The following is a 21,814-nucleotide window of genomic DNA, read 5'->3' as shown; positions in this document are numbered from 1 at the left end:
TATAGAGGGCCGAATATTTACAAATTAATGTGTGAAAATTTAATAACAAGAAAGACAAAATAAATATCAAAGCTCAAACAGGGCAACAAAGCCACAATCAGGTTAGTATACCAGAAATAATATTTACAAATCCCTAAACGTAAAGAACCCGACCGCATCGGTCAACCGCACTTACTAATTAACTAAATACGTGTTAAATCTCGTAATAACTTGTGGTTACCACAACCCTTCCTCACTGTCTCTTTCTAGCTTGAACACCTTATATCTCGCTGTTTCTTTTCAATTGCTATTCCGGTCAGTTACTACCTATACTTCTACTGTTACCGAACCAGAAAAGGTAAGGTTCACTTAAATTGAAAATAATATCCTTAACTGTGAGCTTAGTGAATTTTTATTTAAGTAATTTTAGAGAGTCTAGACTAGTGGATATGATTTTCATGACACCTTTTTCATTATTGTACTCGTACTTGTCCCAAAATTGATTCATACACCACGCTGTCTAATTAAATTTGATTACCGTGTCCGTATAATATTACGTCGATTATAATGCTGGTACAAATATTTTGAGGTTTCGATAAAAAACTATCTAATTTTATAATCTTTAAAGGCATTCCGTAACCAACGAAGTGCTCATCGATTTTATTATTATGACTATTATTAAGCGAAACGGCTGATCAACCATTTAAAGAAATGAAACGCCGATTCTCGACCGCTATTATATCGATTTTCATCGATTTATTGATCGAACACCGACTGTCCTCGACAAATGATCGCACTAAATTACCGGCCATTATTTAGAATTAGAATCGATAGAATCGGGACCCCAATTATATCACTTATGTGTTTAAAGGAGGTTGGGATAAAGGCAGTCATAACTGCAAACTTTAAGGATTACGTTTTTTAAATTACTTTGAAAGAACATAACTGCCGTCATCTGCGTTAAACTGTTTATTTTTATGGGTTACCAAATTTTATTTTATTTATTACCAAAATGGATTCACATGTAGACCGTATTGTATTACTGTACATGAACTTAAATTATAGAGTCTATTTTTGACATACTAGAGTATGTGAGAGTTAAGTAACTAAATTAAGAATATTTACATTCGAATTATTGAGTTATGAATTATTATGACGCGGTCTGTCTAAATATGAATACCACGTGAATGTTAATTGGAACTAGTTTATAATCTCGTTTACACGGCCGAAGCAGAAGTATGAAATCTCCAATCTTCAATAGATGATCAAAACTACTAAAAACGTTTGTGAAAGAATTAATTTAACTTGTTATAACAAGCTGTAGCAACTTAATATTTGCAGGTCGACAGATAATGAAACGGACATAATAACCATTGAGTTTTATTACGGAGAGATGAGATTACAAAATGACCATACGGGCAAGGCATAAATGATTGGCCATAAAGACCAAAGAACGAGCGTGGTGACTGACAATGTAAGCGCAAAACTACTCATTTTTAACTCCCTTCTATAGATGCTTGTTAATTAATTAAATTTTTATCAAGAATTAGTAAATAATCAATACATGTGTAATCTGTCGATAATTTACATAGCAAGCTTGTTATTTGCAAAAAATAGTAGGTGTTGTGTTTTTTAAATAACCTTATTCTAAGCAAATAAAGTTGCTAAGTATGACTATTGACATAGCTTTAATTTCGGTCATTAGGTAGGTTATACCTATTTAAACCTGTATGCAGTTGATTATTGCAAAATAATAAATCTTCAGTATCCTAAATTATGACTTTGTTAATAATGTAAAGATCGTAAAATAACAATATATTTGAAAAGCCTTCTAGATTTTATACGGTTTACTTTTAACGATAACCCTAACATAGCAAACAGTAATAGAGCTAGTAAATCAAAGTAAAGGTATAAATAATTATATTATTTATTAATCGCATTAAATTAGAAAATAAATACTCAGGTTAAAATGCAAATGGTACAAAGTATCGTTCTATAGGAAAGCTATAGGTATTATTGTCGTTCTATTGTAAATCTATATTACAATGTTGTACAGTAGGTACCTATAAATCTAAAATTAAGGCAAGTACCTAAGCTTAGATAAAGTCCGAATTTCGGTCCAGAGGTCTATCAAAATGATAAGAGATTTGAACAAAAGTGCCAAAAATTCTAGTATTAAGTATTGTCTAAACACACAATTAAAGAATTAATTATACATTCCTTTAAATATACTTGAAATATTTGTCTCATTTATATCACATCTCGCTGAATTGTCTTAGGGATTTTAAAAGTTGCAAACACACATCATAATTATTTAGACAAATAAATAGCTTTGCAAAAACTAAACGAGCACTCACAAGATACAAGGAATCCGACAAATCTCGTCGAACGGCAAAATAAAGAAACCCGAAATGATACAAAACAAGGCGAATTAAAAGAAAATTACAGTCGGCTGGCAGTCGTGGCGTTTACAATAAACACATAATTGTACGGTCAGTGTACCAATGGCATATACGATTGGCCGAAATAATTGTCGGCAATTTGGGGGATAAATCGCAGCTTTTCGCTTGCACTGGTGATGATGAAATTGTATAATTTATGAATAACTACGATTGCTCTTAGTTGTAACAGATTATGACTTGACTGTTGATGTGGGTAAGTGCCTAGGTGTCTATAGGATATTTAAAAACTTTAAAATTTGCAATAAACTAAGTATTACCTACCGTGCAACATAAACACAATTCAACTAAAAGGCAGTTTTGATTTATTGAAATTAAATAAACTTTTTGTTAAGACTGCTTTAAACTTTCAGACATCGGGGAACTGTATTTCTTACACTAAAGTTAATGATGATTTGTCATTCAAACAGGACAGAACAATAATTATTAACAGGATGGATAAGAATTCGGCTTTCTTCGTGTCCACAACAGAGACAAGCTATAATCGTCAACACAAGTCACGTGCGAGTACAATCAATAACAGTAATACACAATACTGGCGAAATGGACACGGTCAATATCTTGAGTCAACAACTTAGATGAGGCAGTGTTGTCAGACGCGAACCTATCACTAGCTTACAACTTACAAATGCTGGGTAATACTTACAGAAAGTCTGAAGCAATAAAACATAAAAAATAATCCAAAGATAAATTAGATTTAAATCAAAGCCAATTAGAAATCTATAACTACAAACTTGATTATACAGATAGAGAGTTAAATGCAAAATGATCTAACACATTATAATGCAAAGAAAATCCTAGCATTACTGGAAGGGCTCACGACTCTAAATAGGTCGCAAAGAAAGAGAAATACCTAGAGTCAAATGACAATAATATTAGTATTTACCTAGGATTTGAAGCTTAAGTAAAAAAATTGGCAGTCAGTGGAGACTGCCAACAGGAATGAAGATCAATCTGTATGAGTAATTTATCGAATTATGGAATTATTTTACAATGTCTTATTCGAACTCAAACTCCTTTGATTTTGCTTCAGTTACATAAATTTAAACTTTATTTCTCAGCAGTTAAAGTGATTTTTTTCATTCAACAAAAATTAACATGTCGGTGACGCGACCTTGGAGTTTTTACCCACCCCAAAGTCGTCCAATGCCCCTAAAGAAGTTTTCAATTAAAAAAATATCGATAATGCACAGTTTTCAAACATTAGACAAAGTGCTGCCCATAATTTTGATACAAAATGTACAAGTGAAATATCTGTTTTGTTTTAATTACTAAACATAATTGTTTATGAACCGATACACATTCCCTGTGTAATAAAGCGTAACATAAAGCCAATGTACCTAATACTAGACTTTTATAGTAGGTAATTACTGTAACCACAAAAAGATAACCGCACCTACAAAAACGGGGAAATATCCCTCAAGTTGCAACACCAACAGACTTATGTGTTCGCCATAAACTCTTTCATTTGGCTCGGACGAGCCTTATGAACAATAAAACGTCGAGAGCGGGAGATTTGGACTGTAATAAAATATTTGCCCTAACTCGCGCTAATCCGAGTCCCTTACTTACTAACGCAATTTGAGAAGTTATTGGCGGGAGAACGCGACAACGCGACGTCTTTATTTATATAACTACAACTAGCAGGTGTCCGCAATTTAGTGAGGGGATGGGATACTTAAATTGCTTGTTTCTCATAATTACCTACTTGTTCAGAAAACTTATGAATAACTTCTGTGAGGAGGAGGAGATTTGTAGGAGAACTAGAGTAACGTTTTTTTACACCTTTATTACTTGTTATCTCCCAAAGCCACCATGATCCAAACAAACGTTCCTCCCAGCAGTGTCGGGGACAATACGCAGAGAAACTTTCAACTTTTATAAAATAAGGAAAGTCTGGCACGGGCTGGCTCTCTCTCTATTAATATTTTAGGGTTTAGAACTGTCTAACTTACGTCAGTATTCTTACTGAGGAATACTGACATAACTAAGAATTTTGAGAATGTCTCGTTCTTTAGGTATTACAAAACGGATATTAGTAACTCATAAAACTACTGTTTCGCAGAGTTTTTGTATCGTTAACTCTTCTCGATTGAGTGATAAACAATCAGAAAACTCGAATACACTTTTTTTTTTAAATATACATAGTTGCAATGTCTGTAGTTTTGAAATAGTTGCTCAACGTTTCGCTATCGACACTTAACTATACCTATTTTTTACTTTTGTCTATCTCGTTGTCCTGACCAAGTTTCGAAATAGTTGAACTAATTTTTACGGGACGTTCTGAATTTTTACCCAGGCAACAATGGCATACCGTGATATAAAAAAAATAATTTTTAAGTCATGGACAAAAGCTAATAATAAAAACAGGTAGATTTAAGTAATAGTTGCATCCAAGATACATACTAATGGTGTAAAAAGTTTAACGCAATCCGGGACGATCTCTACGAGGCAAATAAAACTCTCCCTCAGTGTGCGAAAGAGGGTCAGAGTTAATTACTCGTAAATTGACCGGGATACAGTTTTATCCCGGATAAATATATATGTGCGGGGATTAGTGTGTGTCATATCCGTTAATAGTGCGTTTTTAGTGATGGAAGATTTCTCTGACAGTTCATTAAAATTTATGGATTCAACGACAGTACATTCGGCTCCTATCTATATCAGTGTCGATAATATTTTATTTTGATTAGATAAGTACGTATGTTACCCGGCAGGAAATATTTTACATCGACCTTTAGAAAGAGATAAGGATTTCGTAGAGCGTTGTCTCTGTCTTTGAGATCGACAAAACGTCACATAGGTATGAGTGGCCTAAAGGTCGATGTACAATATTTCTTACCGGCTACCGTACAAAAATATCGTGATCGTGTCTGGTTGTTTCGGCCGTGCTTGGCTTGTCACGCTATGAGACTACTCAGGCATGTTTACTGTAGTCTAATTGGTATGTACACAAAGTTATCCGGCCACAATGACCAAAAAATTATCAAATTTTTCATATGCGTTTGGCTTCATCGTCATCATCTTGTCTCTCGTCGACGAACTTTCAATGCTAGACATACTAATTATAGCACTCCACAGTCTTGTATCTACTTATGTGGTCTTGTGGCGCTTGTGCCAAGCTAGACTCGTTCAATATCCACCCAGTGCAGGACTTACCAACACTGCGCTTACCGTTTCATTTGTTTTTTTTGTTTTGTAATAGAACACGCGGCAGATTGCCCATGAAATGATTCATTAAGGTCACACTAGACTAGAAATCCCATTACACGACTGTGCAAGAAAGGGAACCAACAGGGAGGAGTGGAGACGGATTGTGAAGTGAGCTACAGCATGATTAGCTATGAGCCATGATCGTCACGACTAGTCTGTTAAGACTGTAGCGACAGTAGAACACTAAAAGTTGCTAATAACAGCTGCTAGGTATTAAATATACAAATACACCAAATAATAAACGTTACCTAATATCTATTGCAAGGAGTGATTCAACTTCGTAATTCACGATTCGCGGCTCGACCGACCTAGAACTTGTTGAGGCCAATTCAACCGTAAACTTTTACAAAAGAACCTATTCCATTGTTACATAATAAGTATCAAAGATACAAATATCCATCCATATTTTTATTAATATCAACGCACAATGGAGGGATTACGTGTGGTTTATGCCAGGTGCTGCTGCCGAATCAGGAATGATACAAGTCCTTACCTATTGAATTTCGATGTTTTATCTGTCAATAATATAAGTAATTGGTTGGCAGATGCCCATTTATTTGTATGGAACAAAGCCACGAAAACTCTCTTGACTTCTTAGTTTTCGCATCCCAATATTCTAATCCTAATCTTACCACAATTTTACAATATTATTATAAATGTGAAAGTTTGGATGTTTGGATACTCCTTCATATCGACATCGACGACTCAATAACTGCATCGATTTGGCTGAAATATGGAAGGAACATAGGCGTACACCAGGGATTAATATACTTAATACAGTAATAAACAAGTTTAATATATAATTATATATTCTTTCAACAAAAAACTACGTGATGTCTTAAATTTATTACTGAAATAAAATTAATTTAATTCAATGAGTGAAGTATCACGCGCGTTTCGTCATCGTCGTCAACCAATAACATCCATAGCTAAGCTAATCTTTTACGGTGTTAACAAAATCTGTTCAAAGTTTTCAGCTTATCAATCAGATGAAATGAACGATGCGGGAACGCATATGTAGGTGACAAACGAACGAACGAATACACAAGTTACATTAATAATTATCGTCTCTACAAAGTGTCAAAAGTATATGAAACAAAATTACTTTTTTCATGAACGGTCAGTTTCGATTTATTGACGTGCCTCATGACGCGGGCAGTTACTTGGATGAATTAATACAGTGTTATTACTGTCGCCGAGCGGATACACAACGCATTGAGTTACGACACAGCCTATAATTTCGTTTTAACTCGATCAATATTTTGGTTCGCCACGGGTGGTGCCTGGCCTAGCGAAACTAATGTTGTATCAGTGTTTCCATATCTATGGAGAAAATGATTTTGTTTGGATACTAATAAGTTTACGGTTCCAGAATTGCTGTTTAGTAAATCGACATGTGGACAGTGGAGGCCATCCATGTGTGTGCGCAAGTAGGTACTGTACTTTCCTACAGCGCGGTATGCACAGACAAATCAAACGACGCGGCGGAATAGACACCCTGCTGTCGCGCCTCATGGGCATAGAGCCAGCGCGTGCCAGACCTTCGTTATTTTATAAAACATGAAAGTTTCAACACTGGGAAGAACGTTTAAGACACCCTTAAACTTTTAAACTTTAAGGAGGTTTTTACCTCTGATACGTACTTAAAAGAGTAAACCATAAAAGGATTGGCATTTTTTTAAATATATTACTTAATTATCTTATTCATTCCTTATATCATATTAAAATACTCAGGAAAAGCACTTGTGCGTACCTACAGGCTCCTTAATTGTATTTCAAATTTTAGACAATAATAATATGGTACCAATTTCCCAGCGGAATTTTTAGCGGAAAAAAACAAAATATTTAATTTTCCGAATAATAACATTTAGAATGCGAAAATTTCAAGAAAAACATTTAACATTACAATTAACTACGTACCAGAAATGCTACCAGTGCCGACATTCAAAATACCTACGCCGGTATCGCTAATTAAAAGAAATTCCGTCGTTATGCTTTTACTCGCGCAAAAACAAAATGGATGCACGACGACTGCGAGGTGTGAGTAATGTTGTAAGTGGCAAAACAACATTTTAATTGTAAATCTTAGCGCGCACTGTATGTACGTACCGCAAGTTGGATCCCAGCTATGTATCTCAACGAGTTCCCATGGGATTTTTAAAAACCTAAATACAGCTAGTAAAGAAAAAATATTAATTCAAGACAGAAATTGGCGCCAAAAATCCTTAAAGTATTTCGCTCTATGAGGACTTAGGAGTTTTTGACTCCTGAGTGCCCTGCATAGATCTCCGAGAGCCATGCTTAACTTATTATTAACTAATACATGCTAGGTACAACGTGCCACAACCTGCCTCGTTCAAGTGACGGACTATTACCAACTACAGTAAGTTCTTGTTTGTGTGACGATGTAGCATAAATCCTTCAAATTTACATTTACAATGGCATGCATTGCGATTGACATAAAGACCTCCATCAGTCATTTCTCCGTTTTGGGTCAATCGTAGCCATGTTGCCCCCATAATTTTCACCTAATTCTTTGTCTCCCATGATCTTTTTTCGTCTTTGGGATACCATTCTGTTACTCTTTTTGTGCACCTGTCTTGCAAAGTCTACAAACAGCATTTCTACGTGCAGTCACAAATACATCCATCATAACTTTGGACCGTTGCTAAAAACGACCTTAGTGCAGCCTAAGCTTAATTCGTTCCAGTCGACAAACAAAACGGTGGGAATTAAACAGTTTATAATAGTTTATTGCTAATGTTGGTATGGAAATGACGAACAAGAAATGTTTATTGCCACTAACAACGGCGTGAAAAAGCAATTCTACTTCTCAAGAACTGTTAAAGACAAAAGAAGTTATTAAAGCTTCATCTGATTTATAGGTGCGGTAAGTAGTTAGCAATAAAATTCTTATAAGGAATTGTGACAGATGTAGGTAAGCATGGAAAAACACTATTTTGCTATATTTATAGACACTTTATTAACTTTATTTGTTTAAGAAAAGTTAATGTTTTTGTTGAATAATATTAATATAAGCCATAATTATTTAATAAAGAAGCTTAGAACTCCAATTCTTGTCTTGACGCTTGATATAATATATTATATATTATTATGTTGAAAATATAGCAAAAAAGTCCTGATAAGAATTAAGATCCTTTTTAATAGATACGACAAAGATTTGGCCTTACGCTGTTTTTTTAAATACCAAGTTTTACTATTTTCCTATATTATGAAACTAGCTTATACTCGTGACTTCGTCCGCGTGGAATACCTACATTTCAAACACCTATTTTTTGAATTTTCAAAAACCTTTCTTTACGAACGCGTACGTCATAATAGCTATCTGCATGCCAAATTTCAGCACGATCCGTCTAGTGGTCTTAGCTGTGCGTTGATAGATCAGTCAGTCAGTCAGCTTTTCCTTTTAAATATATAAATAAATATATACATAAATAAACGTCTTTTCTTTCTTTATTTCTTTCTTTTCTTTTACATTTAAGTATAGAGTATAGATATTTTGTTAAGTATAATAATAGATACGTATATCAGTAGATTATAGCAAAATAATCAAGTTTTTTTATCGTTTTTTAATATTTCATATTTTGTTACATCTGGAGTCAAAAGCAAGCACTGTAATTTTTAACGCTATGTGATATAGGGGACATAACTCGCATGTTAATCCAATACTCGATTCAAATGTTTGGAATGCAAAACATGGAATGACATAGGAACGGAATGTACGAGTACGACTAACCCCATTGTATGTTTCCTGTACCGAATTTTAGGTCACATACCTAAACCGTCATCCATAATTCCACACAGTGTCATGCAGGTCACAGACGTATACAAGCACAGCTTATCCTACTAGAAATAGCTTAGTGCTTAATGCTTAATTCTTCATTATGGTCTGTCAGTAAATAGGTAACTATCTACCTATCTATAACTAATGCCTATACCCTGGCTTATAGAACCCTGTGCACGGCAATGAAATGAAATGAAATGAAATGAAAATCTTTTTTATTCGTATAAACTTTTACAAGTGCTTACGAATAGTCGGATGCATCTACCACTGGTTCGGAATGCCTTTCCTGAGAAGAACCAGCAAGAAACTCGGCGGTTGCTCTTTTCAAATATTTGATATACTTAGGTACAAAATTATGCCATGTATAAAATAGTATTTGCAGTCTTGTGCGTTGCTGGAACGAGCTGCAGGTCAAATCCACGCTCTTTTATCATTTAGATAATCTTCAATTGTGTAATATGCTTTTTTCAGGAGCATAGAGGCACTGCTTCCATACCTAATAATCGTATTTTTGCCATGAAATTTCACTCAAAAATTTAAAATGATCCGTGAGGAGTTAAATTTTACACGCTATACACCTAAATTCAAGTTCAAGTCCAGCCAGTAGGTAGGTATACCGTAAGCGGAAATGCGCGAAATAAAAATCGGTAGTAAACACGCCTCAAACAAACGAGTTTAGCTACAACTTATTCGTTAGAGTGTTTCGATACTCGCAATCGATACATTGGTCGATAATTGCAAACTCGTTGTAAGGGTTCAGTATAAACACGAGTAGGTTCAGTGAACAAAAATTTCACCTTACATACAGCGGTAATTTCATTATTTCTTATCGGCTGCAAAACATAAGAAGATCGACACGGGGAATTCGTTAACAGTACTCACAACAGTCACAGTAATAGCATATTATTATTATTTATTACCGTTGTACTAGTGTGTATTTATCTCTGCAATAAACGTGGAAATCACACGTGACGTCCCACTGACGATGATCGTAACACTTCGCCGTTCCGCTTCGGTTCGGCGTCTAATCGACGTTGCTGACTAGTCCTAGAGATGGTTGTATTATTTTGCGCAGATCAATTTGATCTACACCAATTAAATGGTAGAAACTCCACTGTACACAGTACTGTACTATTTAGGTAATAGTAGTATTTAGGTAAACCTAAAATATAATGGAGTCTGCGCGGAGGCAAATCTACAAGTGTATAGGAGCGCTATTCATCCTCTTTAAATAATTTATGTTAGAGTCCTCATTTTAACTCATACTTGTCCGCGCGGATAGAAGATACTATCCATACTAACATTACTAATGCGTAAGTGTGTCTGTCTGTCAGCTGCTCATCCTTTTAACAGATTTTTAGGATTACAGAGATAGCTTGCACCCAGGAGATGGACATAGGCTACTTTTTGATCCGAAAAATCAAAGAGTTTCCACGGGATTTTGAAAAACATAATTTCATGTGAACGAAGTCGTGGGCATCAACTATTTGTTGCAGAGATAGATTGCAACCCGTGTATGGATATAGGCTAATATTTATCCCGGAAAATACAAGGGTTCCCTAGGGATTTTTAAAAACCACACGGACGAAGTCGCGGTTCATTTGTATAGAAAGTGTTTAATTCCTTTCCGGTGATTGCGCGTTTCGGACGTGAAATGAACTCATCAGCGGCTTAGCTCAACTCACCTCTCCTATCTCCTTCATATCTGCAGGCTCACCGCTCACTGCGCTTGTCTGAACACTGAACAAGCCAATTTTAACGCGGTATAAAAGCGAGATCACATCTGAGTTTTTTACACCGCGTCTAGTAGCCCAACATAAGTCACAACCAGGCAAGGATTGTTCTACCATTTTTTTCAATATTCTTTATTGTACATCAAAAAGAATGACACAAAAGAAACACAAAAAAGAAGTACATACAATTTAGCGACCTTATCGTTTTGAAGCGATATCTACCAGGCAACTAGGTTGAGGAGGATTTAATGACTAGTGAGAAAGGGTTTAGGGTGTACGTATTTTTTCTATATTATAGTAGTTTTTGCTAAACATTTATAAGCAAAAAATACAAAAGTGCATGCTTTTGCCGCGGATCATTGTATGTGTTGTAAAAATGATCTATACGTTAGATTGAAGTAGGGTAATATTCAATTTAACAGTGGGCAATACTTTTCAAGTACTTAAGTAATTTTTATGATGTTACGTCGACTTATGTAAAGAGGACTCTTGAACTACATGTATTCTTGCCATTTCCTTATAGATCTGCAATTACAATGTTATTTGTTTCACTAACGATTGCTTTTAATGTTTTAATCGGCACTGCAATTCCTGCGACTTTGCTGATCATTACGTATGCACTATGCGCCAAAGTAAAAACAACTTATAGGAAATTTTTAATTTGCCGATTGTGAAACAAATTGGTTTTTTATGTACCGATAAATGTTGGATTGCGTGCGCTTGCTTTTTAAAAAAGATAATTTGAATAATAGCATTTGTATGTCAATGTTTTTTTACTATCCGCTTAATTAGCTGTTAATGTAGAGAATATCGGCGTTAATGTTGGAATGCTCTGATCGGTCTGCAGACAGTACAATTAATATGAATTTTAATTTATAATGATCATAGATATTCTAGATATTCTTTCAATTAAGTACAGTTAATCTATCAGCAACTATTTTTGCAACAATGTTGCTTTCTACTTATTTTCTTACACATAGGTAGTATTAAATAATCTTGTTTTTGTTATTGCAACTGTATACAAATTACTTAGTGCAGGCTCCAATGGATTCATCAATCAAACCATTGCCGGCTCACTACTACACTCTTCTCAGAATAAAAAAGATTTGGCCATAGTCTACCCCGCTGGCCAAGTGCGAATTAGTAGGCTTCACACACCTTTGAAAACATTATAGAGAACTCTCAGGCATGGCAGGTTTCCTCACAATGTTTTCCTTCCCCTTTAAATAAAAGCTGAAATTTTATCTGCGTACTGTCCCCGACACAGGGAGGAACTATCAGCGACTATATGAAGTCTGGATCGTGGTGGTTTTGGGATAACAGGTAATAAAGGTGTAAAAATCTAACGTCAAAATATAAAGTCTAAGTTTTTGATATTTCTTCCGGTATAAGAAATCAAGTCGTGCATTGCTAGACAGTATGGTGGAAACCTACTTGCCAGACACCCTTAAAGTTTAATAAATTTTTAAAGTTATCTATAGTCTATCGCTACGCGCTTGTCATGTTACGCATACTTACCTACAAGTGTACAAATTTGTCTTCACTTTTCGGAGTACTGGAATACGAATGTACCTACCTAATTGCCTATCTGGAGTTTTATAATATCTTTTACTTATTGCTGTTAATCACTCAATCACTTCATTTTCGGTTTTAAAATATAGTTGCATAATCCGGCCATTATCTAGTTTAGTTTGGTTAAAACTCAGCGTCGCTTAACCCATAATTTGTTGCTACAAAACCAATTGAATAACACAGTATAATATTATATTTAACATTAAAACAATTGTGATACGCAACAAAGGCGTGAACAGACAAGCGAGTCGCAAATTGACTGATCCGCCATATCCCTCTCCCTTAACATAAACAGGCAAATCCTTACTTAATTTCAGTCGCAGAATTCAATCAGAATGTAAAGCTGTATACCCCCGCGTAATGTTATAATGCCTTACATTATCCCCACGTTTATATAACATCCGAATTGCGACATCGCACGAAACCTTTAATTATTATCAACACATCATTTTCATGCCAGGCTCCGAAATCTAGGGCTGTCAATTTTAAATAACGGCTGAAAATCATATGATAAATATCATATTCATACTAACCCTCCATGCTTATATTTTACGTCTTTAAAGACGTAAAATATAAGCGTGGAGGGACGTATTTAAATACGTCTGCCTTTTCGTGGTGAGAAACAGAATTATTTTCTATCCTAGAGATTACTTTTCTCTCGGGAATTTTTTACAGAAACCTCGGAGAAATCGGCGTAGGTATATACATTAAAAAATAGGGCCTAAATTGAGGACCTCCTCTTTTTTGGAAGTCGGTTAAAACCTTATTCTTATTAAAATAATATTGAAAATAATTACCTAATCACATCAAAACAATGGATCAAAACCAAAAACTTATGACACAAAAATATTAGGGTACTTCTTATCACATTCTTATCAGCACAATTATTAAACTGAAGTAGCTAAGAATAATACAAAAATCCATGCTAATGCATGACTAATTAACACTAAAAATACTATAATTGCAAAAATGTGTCTGTCTGTCTGTTACCTTTTCACAGCCCGACCTTTTGAGTGACTTTGACGTCGGTGACAAGTTACTTTTATCTCGAAAAATCAAAGAGTTCTCAAGGAATTTTTAAAAGCGGATGAAGTCGCGAGCATCATGTAATTTAAAATAAATAAATAGAAAAGAACATCAATTTTGATTTATCATCAAAAGATAAACATCAACCCTTTCACGGTGCACGTGGGCACGTCCCTTCCACGCATTTCATATTCCTATACCCGTTCCGTTCAACCTTCCTAGGAGGATTATATTCTCCGATGTTTTCGTATCCTATTATTTCACGGGGTGAAAATGGGCCAAACGTACCACCCGCCACCTCATTCACACATTCAAAGATTGACATTCATGTGTGACGTATTAACGCATAATTCCATATCTGTGTGTGATCGAAGTCCCAAGAAAATGTATGCGTGTTTGCGTGTATGTTCCATCAACTCAAACCACTGTCAACGACTCGTCAAAATAATATTAGTTTAACATTTGTTTGTATCTCGGTGAAATCTCGTAACTTGATCTATACAAAAATTAATTAAAGTTGCTTTCTGATTCAATAAATAAATAATTAATTGCAAATTTTATTATTACCCTACCCCACCCCGTTTGCCATCTCGACCTGTCGCTTACTATACTTAAAAGATAATCATGTGTATAATAAAATTTAATAACCTACAATAAGTTGTAAATGAGCTGATCAATTTCAATAAAATGAGCACAAGGAAGAATTTGTAGCTTTCCTTTATTTAAACTTTTAGAGGTAGTCGCTTGGGCAATATACTTACTTATATTAGTATTTTTAATTAATTAATAAAAGTGCAACTTTTTGCAAAAACGTAGAAAGCTCAACAATTAAAAAAAAAAATTGTAAGCAAAATCTAAATAATCGAAAATTATTATAATTTTGATAGATGCTATAAATGAGCAGACACGATTTCAAAAGAACCCAGTTTGAAAATGGAATGCTATATGCGTAACGAGAGGGCACGGAGGAAGGAAAAATAAAACAATAATACCATCATGAGAGTGTTTCGAATTGCAAATTTAGAGAAAAAATGCGAACAAACTGCACTCAAAGTCAAATGCGGCAGTGCGCGATAAGCAAGCGTCGCTTATGCAAGATCACGAATGTAATTGCTCCCTTGTCTGCTACGACACTTCAAGCCAGAAGGAGATAGATCGATTAGAAATCATTCGCGAGAACGGGATGGAGGACAAAATAAGCAACAAAGGCCTAAGCGACAAAAATGATTGATTGCCAGCCGTCTTGCTCTGAGCTCTATTTAATCACTTTATTCCCTTTTCTCCGTTTGTGTTGGGATAATTTTGTATTTGTGTAATTTGTATACGAAATGAGAAAGCATACCACCCGAGGAGGGCTTCATATCCGGCGCCTAACCGGAGTATAGCACCCAGTGTTAACACGTATCACGTTATCTTTGATCATTTTGATCTATTGTTAATGAAGACGGTTAATTTAAAATGCAGTAGTTAGAGCCCATGATGAAAACATTGAAAAATACGGATTGTAAACGTAATAAAAAAATGCACATAGGTCATAAGTAAAAGCTGTTACAAAGGTGCTGATATTTAGCCTAAAACGTAAATACAATTATTGAAATTAATACTTATGTGTAGGATGATTTGGTTGGATACTATCATCTCATCACTAATACTCAGTTCCGAGATATTGCTTTAAAAAAATTTGCATTCGCAGGTCCAACGTGTAAATTAATAGAGGTCAGTGCTTGTAGATATATTATTAAAAGAAGACTTAAGTATTACAAAAACCACTCACCACTCATATGTCCATTTTCATAAGGTGAGTAGTCCCCATTCTCCAGCCGGTGCTTCTTGAACGGGTGTCCAGGGAACTGCGTGGCGGCGAGCGACAGACCCACGCCTGACGCGCGCTTCGGAGGTCGACCCGGTCTGGAGCTGCGGACATAGTAGCACGTTACTGCCGTTTATGACGGTGCACTTACACTAGCAGAGTTGGCACTTATTCTACCTAACTTGAACCCGGAAAAACTGGCCTTGACAAACTAGTAATGCATTAGAGTATTTTTATAGAAAGAAAGATTGTAAATCTGGTCAAGTGTGCGCCTGCGCTAGCATTCAGAAAAGTTCTTTTTGCCTAGTGTTACATGGAGTTGTTTGTGGTCTGTGAACGAGTTGGCGCTCTCTGACGTTTTTCGACTTAGATTAAATATTCTAGCTATGACCTATGTCAATGTTTTTCAAGTAGTCTATGGTTTGGTTGGTTCTACGAACTTTCTGGACGCTTGACCATGGCGATTCTTGTGAAATAATTGAGAAGTTAAATAAAAATTAAATGGAGTAAACTGGATTTAACTTTACCACAAGGTAACTTTTTTACTGTAAATACTTTCAGATCGGAGAAGTTATTAAATTATTTATTGTTTGTTTTCTGTGGAATAACGTCAATTATTTTGCAGCTCTAGGTAACTGCCATTTCGAAAACAATATCTTGTAAGTAGCCATTTTGCAGCAAAGGAGAAACATAAAAATAATTAATTAATATCAATTAAAAAAGAAACAGGAGCAGTATCTAAATCGCCTTGCAGAAGTCTTTTACGGGAATTATCTAATAAATCATGTTCGCGCGTGAGGGTAGATCCAGATTTATTTTTATTTATTTCACTCCCCCAAGATTTAATACAAGACATCGTCCACAGTTTCCACAATTTCACGCTTATTGTTTTCCCATCCGTGATTTATGGTCAAGTAATAGTCGGCGGTATATTCTTGCCCGCAATAAACTTTGTCACCTAAATCTTTGCTCTAAGCCTATTGCGTGGCCTTAACCACGTTACACAAAATACATTGCTGCGAATTAGAGGTTCACCATCTCATAAAAGTGAATGGAATGACAATAAACTTGGTAAACATGCCTCGTTACTCTCAATTGTGCCACATACTCTCAGTAAGCTTGCTTTTCGAATATTTTGTACGGAAATTACGGAAAAGTAGCAGAACTAACGGTATGAATTGCACTGAACTGAAATTAACCAGTTGCATTAGGTTTCCTTACTCGAAACTACAAATCCAGCCAGCAGTCAGGGTTTTGACATAAAAACTTAAAGTTTTCAGAGACTAAACTGTTTAGCATTAGAATCGTTAAGCACTCCTCCAACATCAATGGTTTAGGCTGGCAAAGTACCTACAGATTGGAAGACTTCGCACACCTTTGAGAAAATTATGGAAAACTCTCAAGTAAGTTTACTCACAATGTTTTCACGCATGCACATAGCTCCAAAAAGTTAGAGCTGCATGCCCGGGATCGAAATCGAAAACTATAATCGTAATCTCCTTAAAAACAAAATAATCTTATTTTGTGCTTATTATTATATTATATATATTATTATATTTATATATTATTATATATTATTATATATATATTATTTATATATTATTATATATTCTTATATTTATATTATATATTATCTAGGTATTACTTTGAAGACTGGTGATCTATGATTACTTATGCTGATATCCAAAAATTTACCTAATGATTCCCCAAAAAACTCTAATCATAGAGTCCAATTCCAGGAGCACCTAATTCAACATCACTATCATCGTGTATCCTCGGACAAGTTCGGCAATTATCGGGGGAGCGATGCCGTTATCATAGTATCAGCTTACGCAGAAACCGACTCTCGCCTATTTATTTTTATGTCAGCAACCGTCATTATGAGACACTCCATTAGCTTGGATTGTGGTATCTCGTTTTCGGTAGGTGGGGCGCGATTCGGTAATATGACGATTTTGTTTTTGTGCGGCCTTTTGATAAAGGATTTAATGAAAATGATGAATTGTTTGCGGCCAGGGATATGTTATTATGTGATATGCGTATAATTGGCTGGCTACCAAAATATACTATCCTACAAAGTCTGCGGCTCAATTGTGAATCGCCTGCATCAATCATTATTACAATCTCAATTGTTGTGATTGGCGGAATTTGTGCAATTCTTGTTGCAACAATGCACTGTAGCCAATAGTGAGCGAGCGTCAACCAATCAGAGGTGATTGTGATCGTGGCATTGTAGCTGTCATTCTACCGCAATCGAGCAGCTGGTGCCTCTCTTTTTAGAGTCTATAATTCTTTCATCTAAAACTTTTATTAGAGCTGGAATAATAATGAATCCAGAAACTTCATCCACGTGGATTTCAGTTTTGAAAGTACCGTACCTCAAAAGGAAAAAAGGAACCCTTATAGAATCACTACGATGTCTGTCTGTCGTGTCTGTCAAGAAACCTTGAGGTACTTCCCGTTGACCTAGAATCATGAGATCGGGCAGGTATGTTTTATAGCACACGTAAGGGGAAAATCCGAAAACCGTAAATTTTTGGTTACAAAACGACTGTAGTACGAAACCCTCGGTGCGCGAGTCTGACTCGCACTTGGCCGGTTTTTTATAAGCTATGTCGCAGGGAGCCGCCGGATTGAGCACAAAAAAAAGAGAGTCAAAAAAAAATGTCTCTAGAATGCTAGCTATCTCTGTGCTTAATTTCATCAAGATTATTTTAGCAGTTGAGTCGTCAAAAGTAAATGGACAGACAAAACGTAGTTGTACACTTTTACTTATACCTAATATGAATGAAAATATGAGTTAGTGATATGATTTTCATGGATATTAAATAACTATGTAACTATAAAACTATAAAAACGTTTAACCTACAGTAAAAATCATGGCCATAATTTTATTACTCAAATAATTAGTTTTTGAGAAAATCGCAAAATACGTCATACTTAGCTATCTACATTATATAAATAGGTACGGGTCTAATACAAAACCTGTCTTATTTATGAAGACAATTAAAAAGTATGTAAAAGTCTGTTACAATAAAACACTACAAATAAGTATCTACCATCGATGGTATCTACAAAATAAATTATTTAAGAAAAGTTTGACTTGTCACTATTAAATTATGGAAAGCCTGACAAATTCAATATTTACGCTATAACAATGGATTATATTTAAGGTGTAAAAAAACGTCTTTCCGGTGGTCGCACATGATGTCGCAGATGTATCCACACAGAAAGCAATAATAAATGAGAAACCGATCAAGCGCAAGTTGCTCTTTCACAATCAGTGCTCCGTAGTATGAAAAACCTTATCGTTTAAAACAAAATCAAAAGTATCAAAGTTGTTGATGACTTATTATTTCTCTTCGATAGAGGTTTGTGGTGGGTTCGAACCGCGGACCCCTCTAATAGGAGGCTGACGGGCGTCGAAACCTCTAAGCAATCCCAGCTTTTCAGTTGGATGAATTACATTTTAAATTTAGAACAAACGTTCGGGAGCTGGAGCGAAACATCAAGTGCATCAAATAAAAGACAAAGCGCGACGAAACCGAATATTGAAAGTGTCGAGGGACACAGATAAGGAACGCGTGCTCCCTTGCCGCCACTTAGACCGTAATCTGAACACCAAAGCTCACTCCGATAAACTGCCATTAAAAAGCGTTCGATTTATTACACGACGATTTCCGAACGATTTATATGGACGTGCAAAGTGCAAAACACTATCGAATGCTGTGAGTATAGCAACTGTCGATATAAAGTGTCGTTTACTTAAGGATTCACTGTTGCCCTGTTGCTGTGTACTCCTTTATAGCTCGCATTACGTTATACGTATCAGTTTAAATGAAATTCATTTAGCTCTTCGCGACTGGAACATCGGTTGTAAAGAAAACCTACTAAGATAATATGAAATGAAATTAATTGAATATTTATTTCATGTCATATTATAATACGGGTATCTATAAAACAAGATAGAGCGAACAGGTACCTTCTAGGCAAACACGTCTCATCTTAGGTCACATCATTTTTATGAGGTGGGCTCATGGTCACGCGTGTGCTTTTAGTGAATAAAAAAAATGTAGGACAACTTATACATATACTACTTAGGGTGAGATCTATAGAACGCACTCTGACTTTGCTTAGACTTAAGATAGAGATTAAACGAGACAGAACTATATCTCTCACATAAATCTGTCTCATTTTAACTCAATTTTAAGTCTGACCAAAGTCAAAGGGCGCTTTATAGATCTCACCTTTAGACTCTACCACCGGTTCAGAAAGTAGATTCTACTGACAAGAGCCGGCAAGAAACTAAGCAGTTGTTCTTTTAATACGATACCTATGCAGTTATACAATACATAAGCAGTGTAACATTTACACCACCTTGTGGGGTAAATGCAGACCTTTTCCATGCAACCTGTCATTAAAAAATCGTCAACTGTCAACAGTAGGCTTGCGCTTGACGCCAACCATGCTTAAAAAAGCAATGATGATGTTGGAGCCCGCTTGCCTAGAAGATGGCAATTGCTCTAGCTTTGAAGGTTTGTAGGTTTTACGTACGTTACACGAATACCGGTAGGGCATTCCACATCTTAGCGGTTCGTATTAGAAACGTCGAGCAAAAAAGTTTCGTGCGAGTAAATTGGATGTCCACCACATATTAAGAATGCCAATGTTCACGGTTTTTCGCTGTTCTGTAGTAGAATAATGAAGAAGGGACAAGGTTGAGAAGTTCCTGAGCACACTTTCCAAAAATATTATATGCGATTAAACCGATAAGCTGCCATCTGCTTGCTAAAGGATGATATTAGACAGGCAGGTATGGACTATTAAGAACAATATTAGGCTCTCAGAATTTGAAACTCGTACTATATTCGTAAAATATTCGTACCTGTAGGATTAGGTACCTATTACTTAATATAACCATCCGGACGAAAAATACTTCTCAAAATGAAACATTGTTTATGAGTCGATATGACTCTTGGCGTTAGGTACCAACCAAATTCACTAACAAAATACTTGCTCTTCAACATCAATATTTGCGAGTGTTATCTACTAGCACCTACATTTACAAATAGCAAACATCGTGCCATTTATATGCCGCATTTCCCAACCCTACCCTAGTGAAACTTAAACCGGATAGTTTTGCTTTTTATATTTGCCTGGCAATATTCATCACTCACCGCCCATGTCACTGATCAAATAGCATCCACAAAGGAGTCCCCAGATATTTCTGACAGATCTACCCTTGATAGATAGTTTGACAAACATACCACATAAATCGACGCGATAAATATATCGATCACTAGGTTTTGCCATGAGTTTGCCTGCTCTATTTAATAAGCTCCGCTTCACATGCGATGACAGTGTACCTAGTAGTTAAGATTTCATTCGGGGGATCCGAGGTTCGATTTCGGGCTCATACCTCTAACTTTTCAGAGTTATGTGCGTTCTAAGCAATTAAATTATCACTTGCTTAAACGGGTAAGGAAAACTTCGTGAGGAAACCCGAATGCCTGAGGAATCCCTGTAATGTTCTCAAAGATGTGTGAAGTCTGCCAATTCGCACTTGGCCAGCGTGATGGACTATGGGTTAAGCCCTTCCTATTAGAGGGCCCTGTTCCGGTGCGCCGGCAATAGGTTGAAATGATGATGATGATAACAAGCTCTTCAAGCTTTTTCAACATCGAGATCTAAGTAGACTTAAAAACAGGTAGTTTTATAAATTTTAATTAAGTAACAGTACCCGTAGTATAAGATTTTACGTCTCACCAAACGTTGCTAGAATTCGAGAATCGAAACACTTCCGCGTTATAGTAAACTGGATCTTAACTGCCTTGTTTTAAAGCTCAAGTTTGTCTACACATCTACAGCCAGCGCTCCAAGCGGAAACGTTGCGAAATTAAAATCAGTGACATTGAATTTTTGACTTAAATTCAAGGCAGTTTAGATCCATTTTACTTTGATGTTATTGTGTTTCAACTCTCGAATTCTAGCGACGTTTGGTGAGACGTAAAATCTTATACTACGGGTACAGAATAGAATAATATACCTAAATAAGCTTTTAGAGCCATTACGCTACGCGCAGTCGATAGTTGCCCGGCAACACAGCCGACGCGACGGGTAACTCAAGAATCTGTGATTTGTAGGATGGAAGTACTCGGCAACTTGCATATAAATCACAGATTCGCGGTTGCCGCCGACCGAGTTGCCGGGCAACTAG

At 35.8% G+C, this 21,814-nt stretch overlaps 1 protein-coding gene across 9 annotated transcripts in view; it reads right to left on the bottom strand.

Moving 5' to 3' along the window:
* Positions 1–21,814, bottom strand: part of dac (dachshund family transcription factor) — a 203,302-nt gene that overhangs the window by 101,465 nt on the left and 80,023 nt on the right. For 6 of the 9 annotated variants that reach the window (XM_069500182.1, XM_069500184.1, XM_034971278.2 and 3 more), the window contains one exon: positions 15,562–15,701. In XM_069500182.1, the coding sequence (XP_069356283.1) occupies positions 15,562–15,701 (140 nt within the window). The remainder of the gene's footprint in view (positions 1–15,561; positions 15,702–21,814) is intronic. The other 3 variants (XM_069500183.1, XM_069500185.1, XM_069500187.1) reach the window with 1 other exon arrangement.

This window comes from Maniola hyperantus, chromosome 8, assembly GCF_902806685.2.
Source record: "Maniola hyperantus chromosome 8, iAphHyp1.2, whole genome shotgun sequence".
In the NCBI taxonomy this organism is placed as follows: domain Eukaryota; kingdom Metazoa; phylum Arthropoda; class Insecta; order Lepidoptera; family Nymphalidae; genus Maniola; species Maniola hyperantus.
The sequence above is the reverse complement of the archived record's forward strand: the minus strand, read 5'-3'. Positions and strand labels throughout refer to the sequence as shown.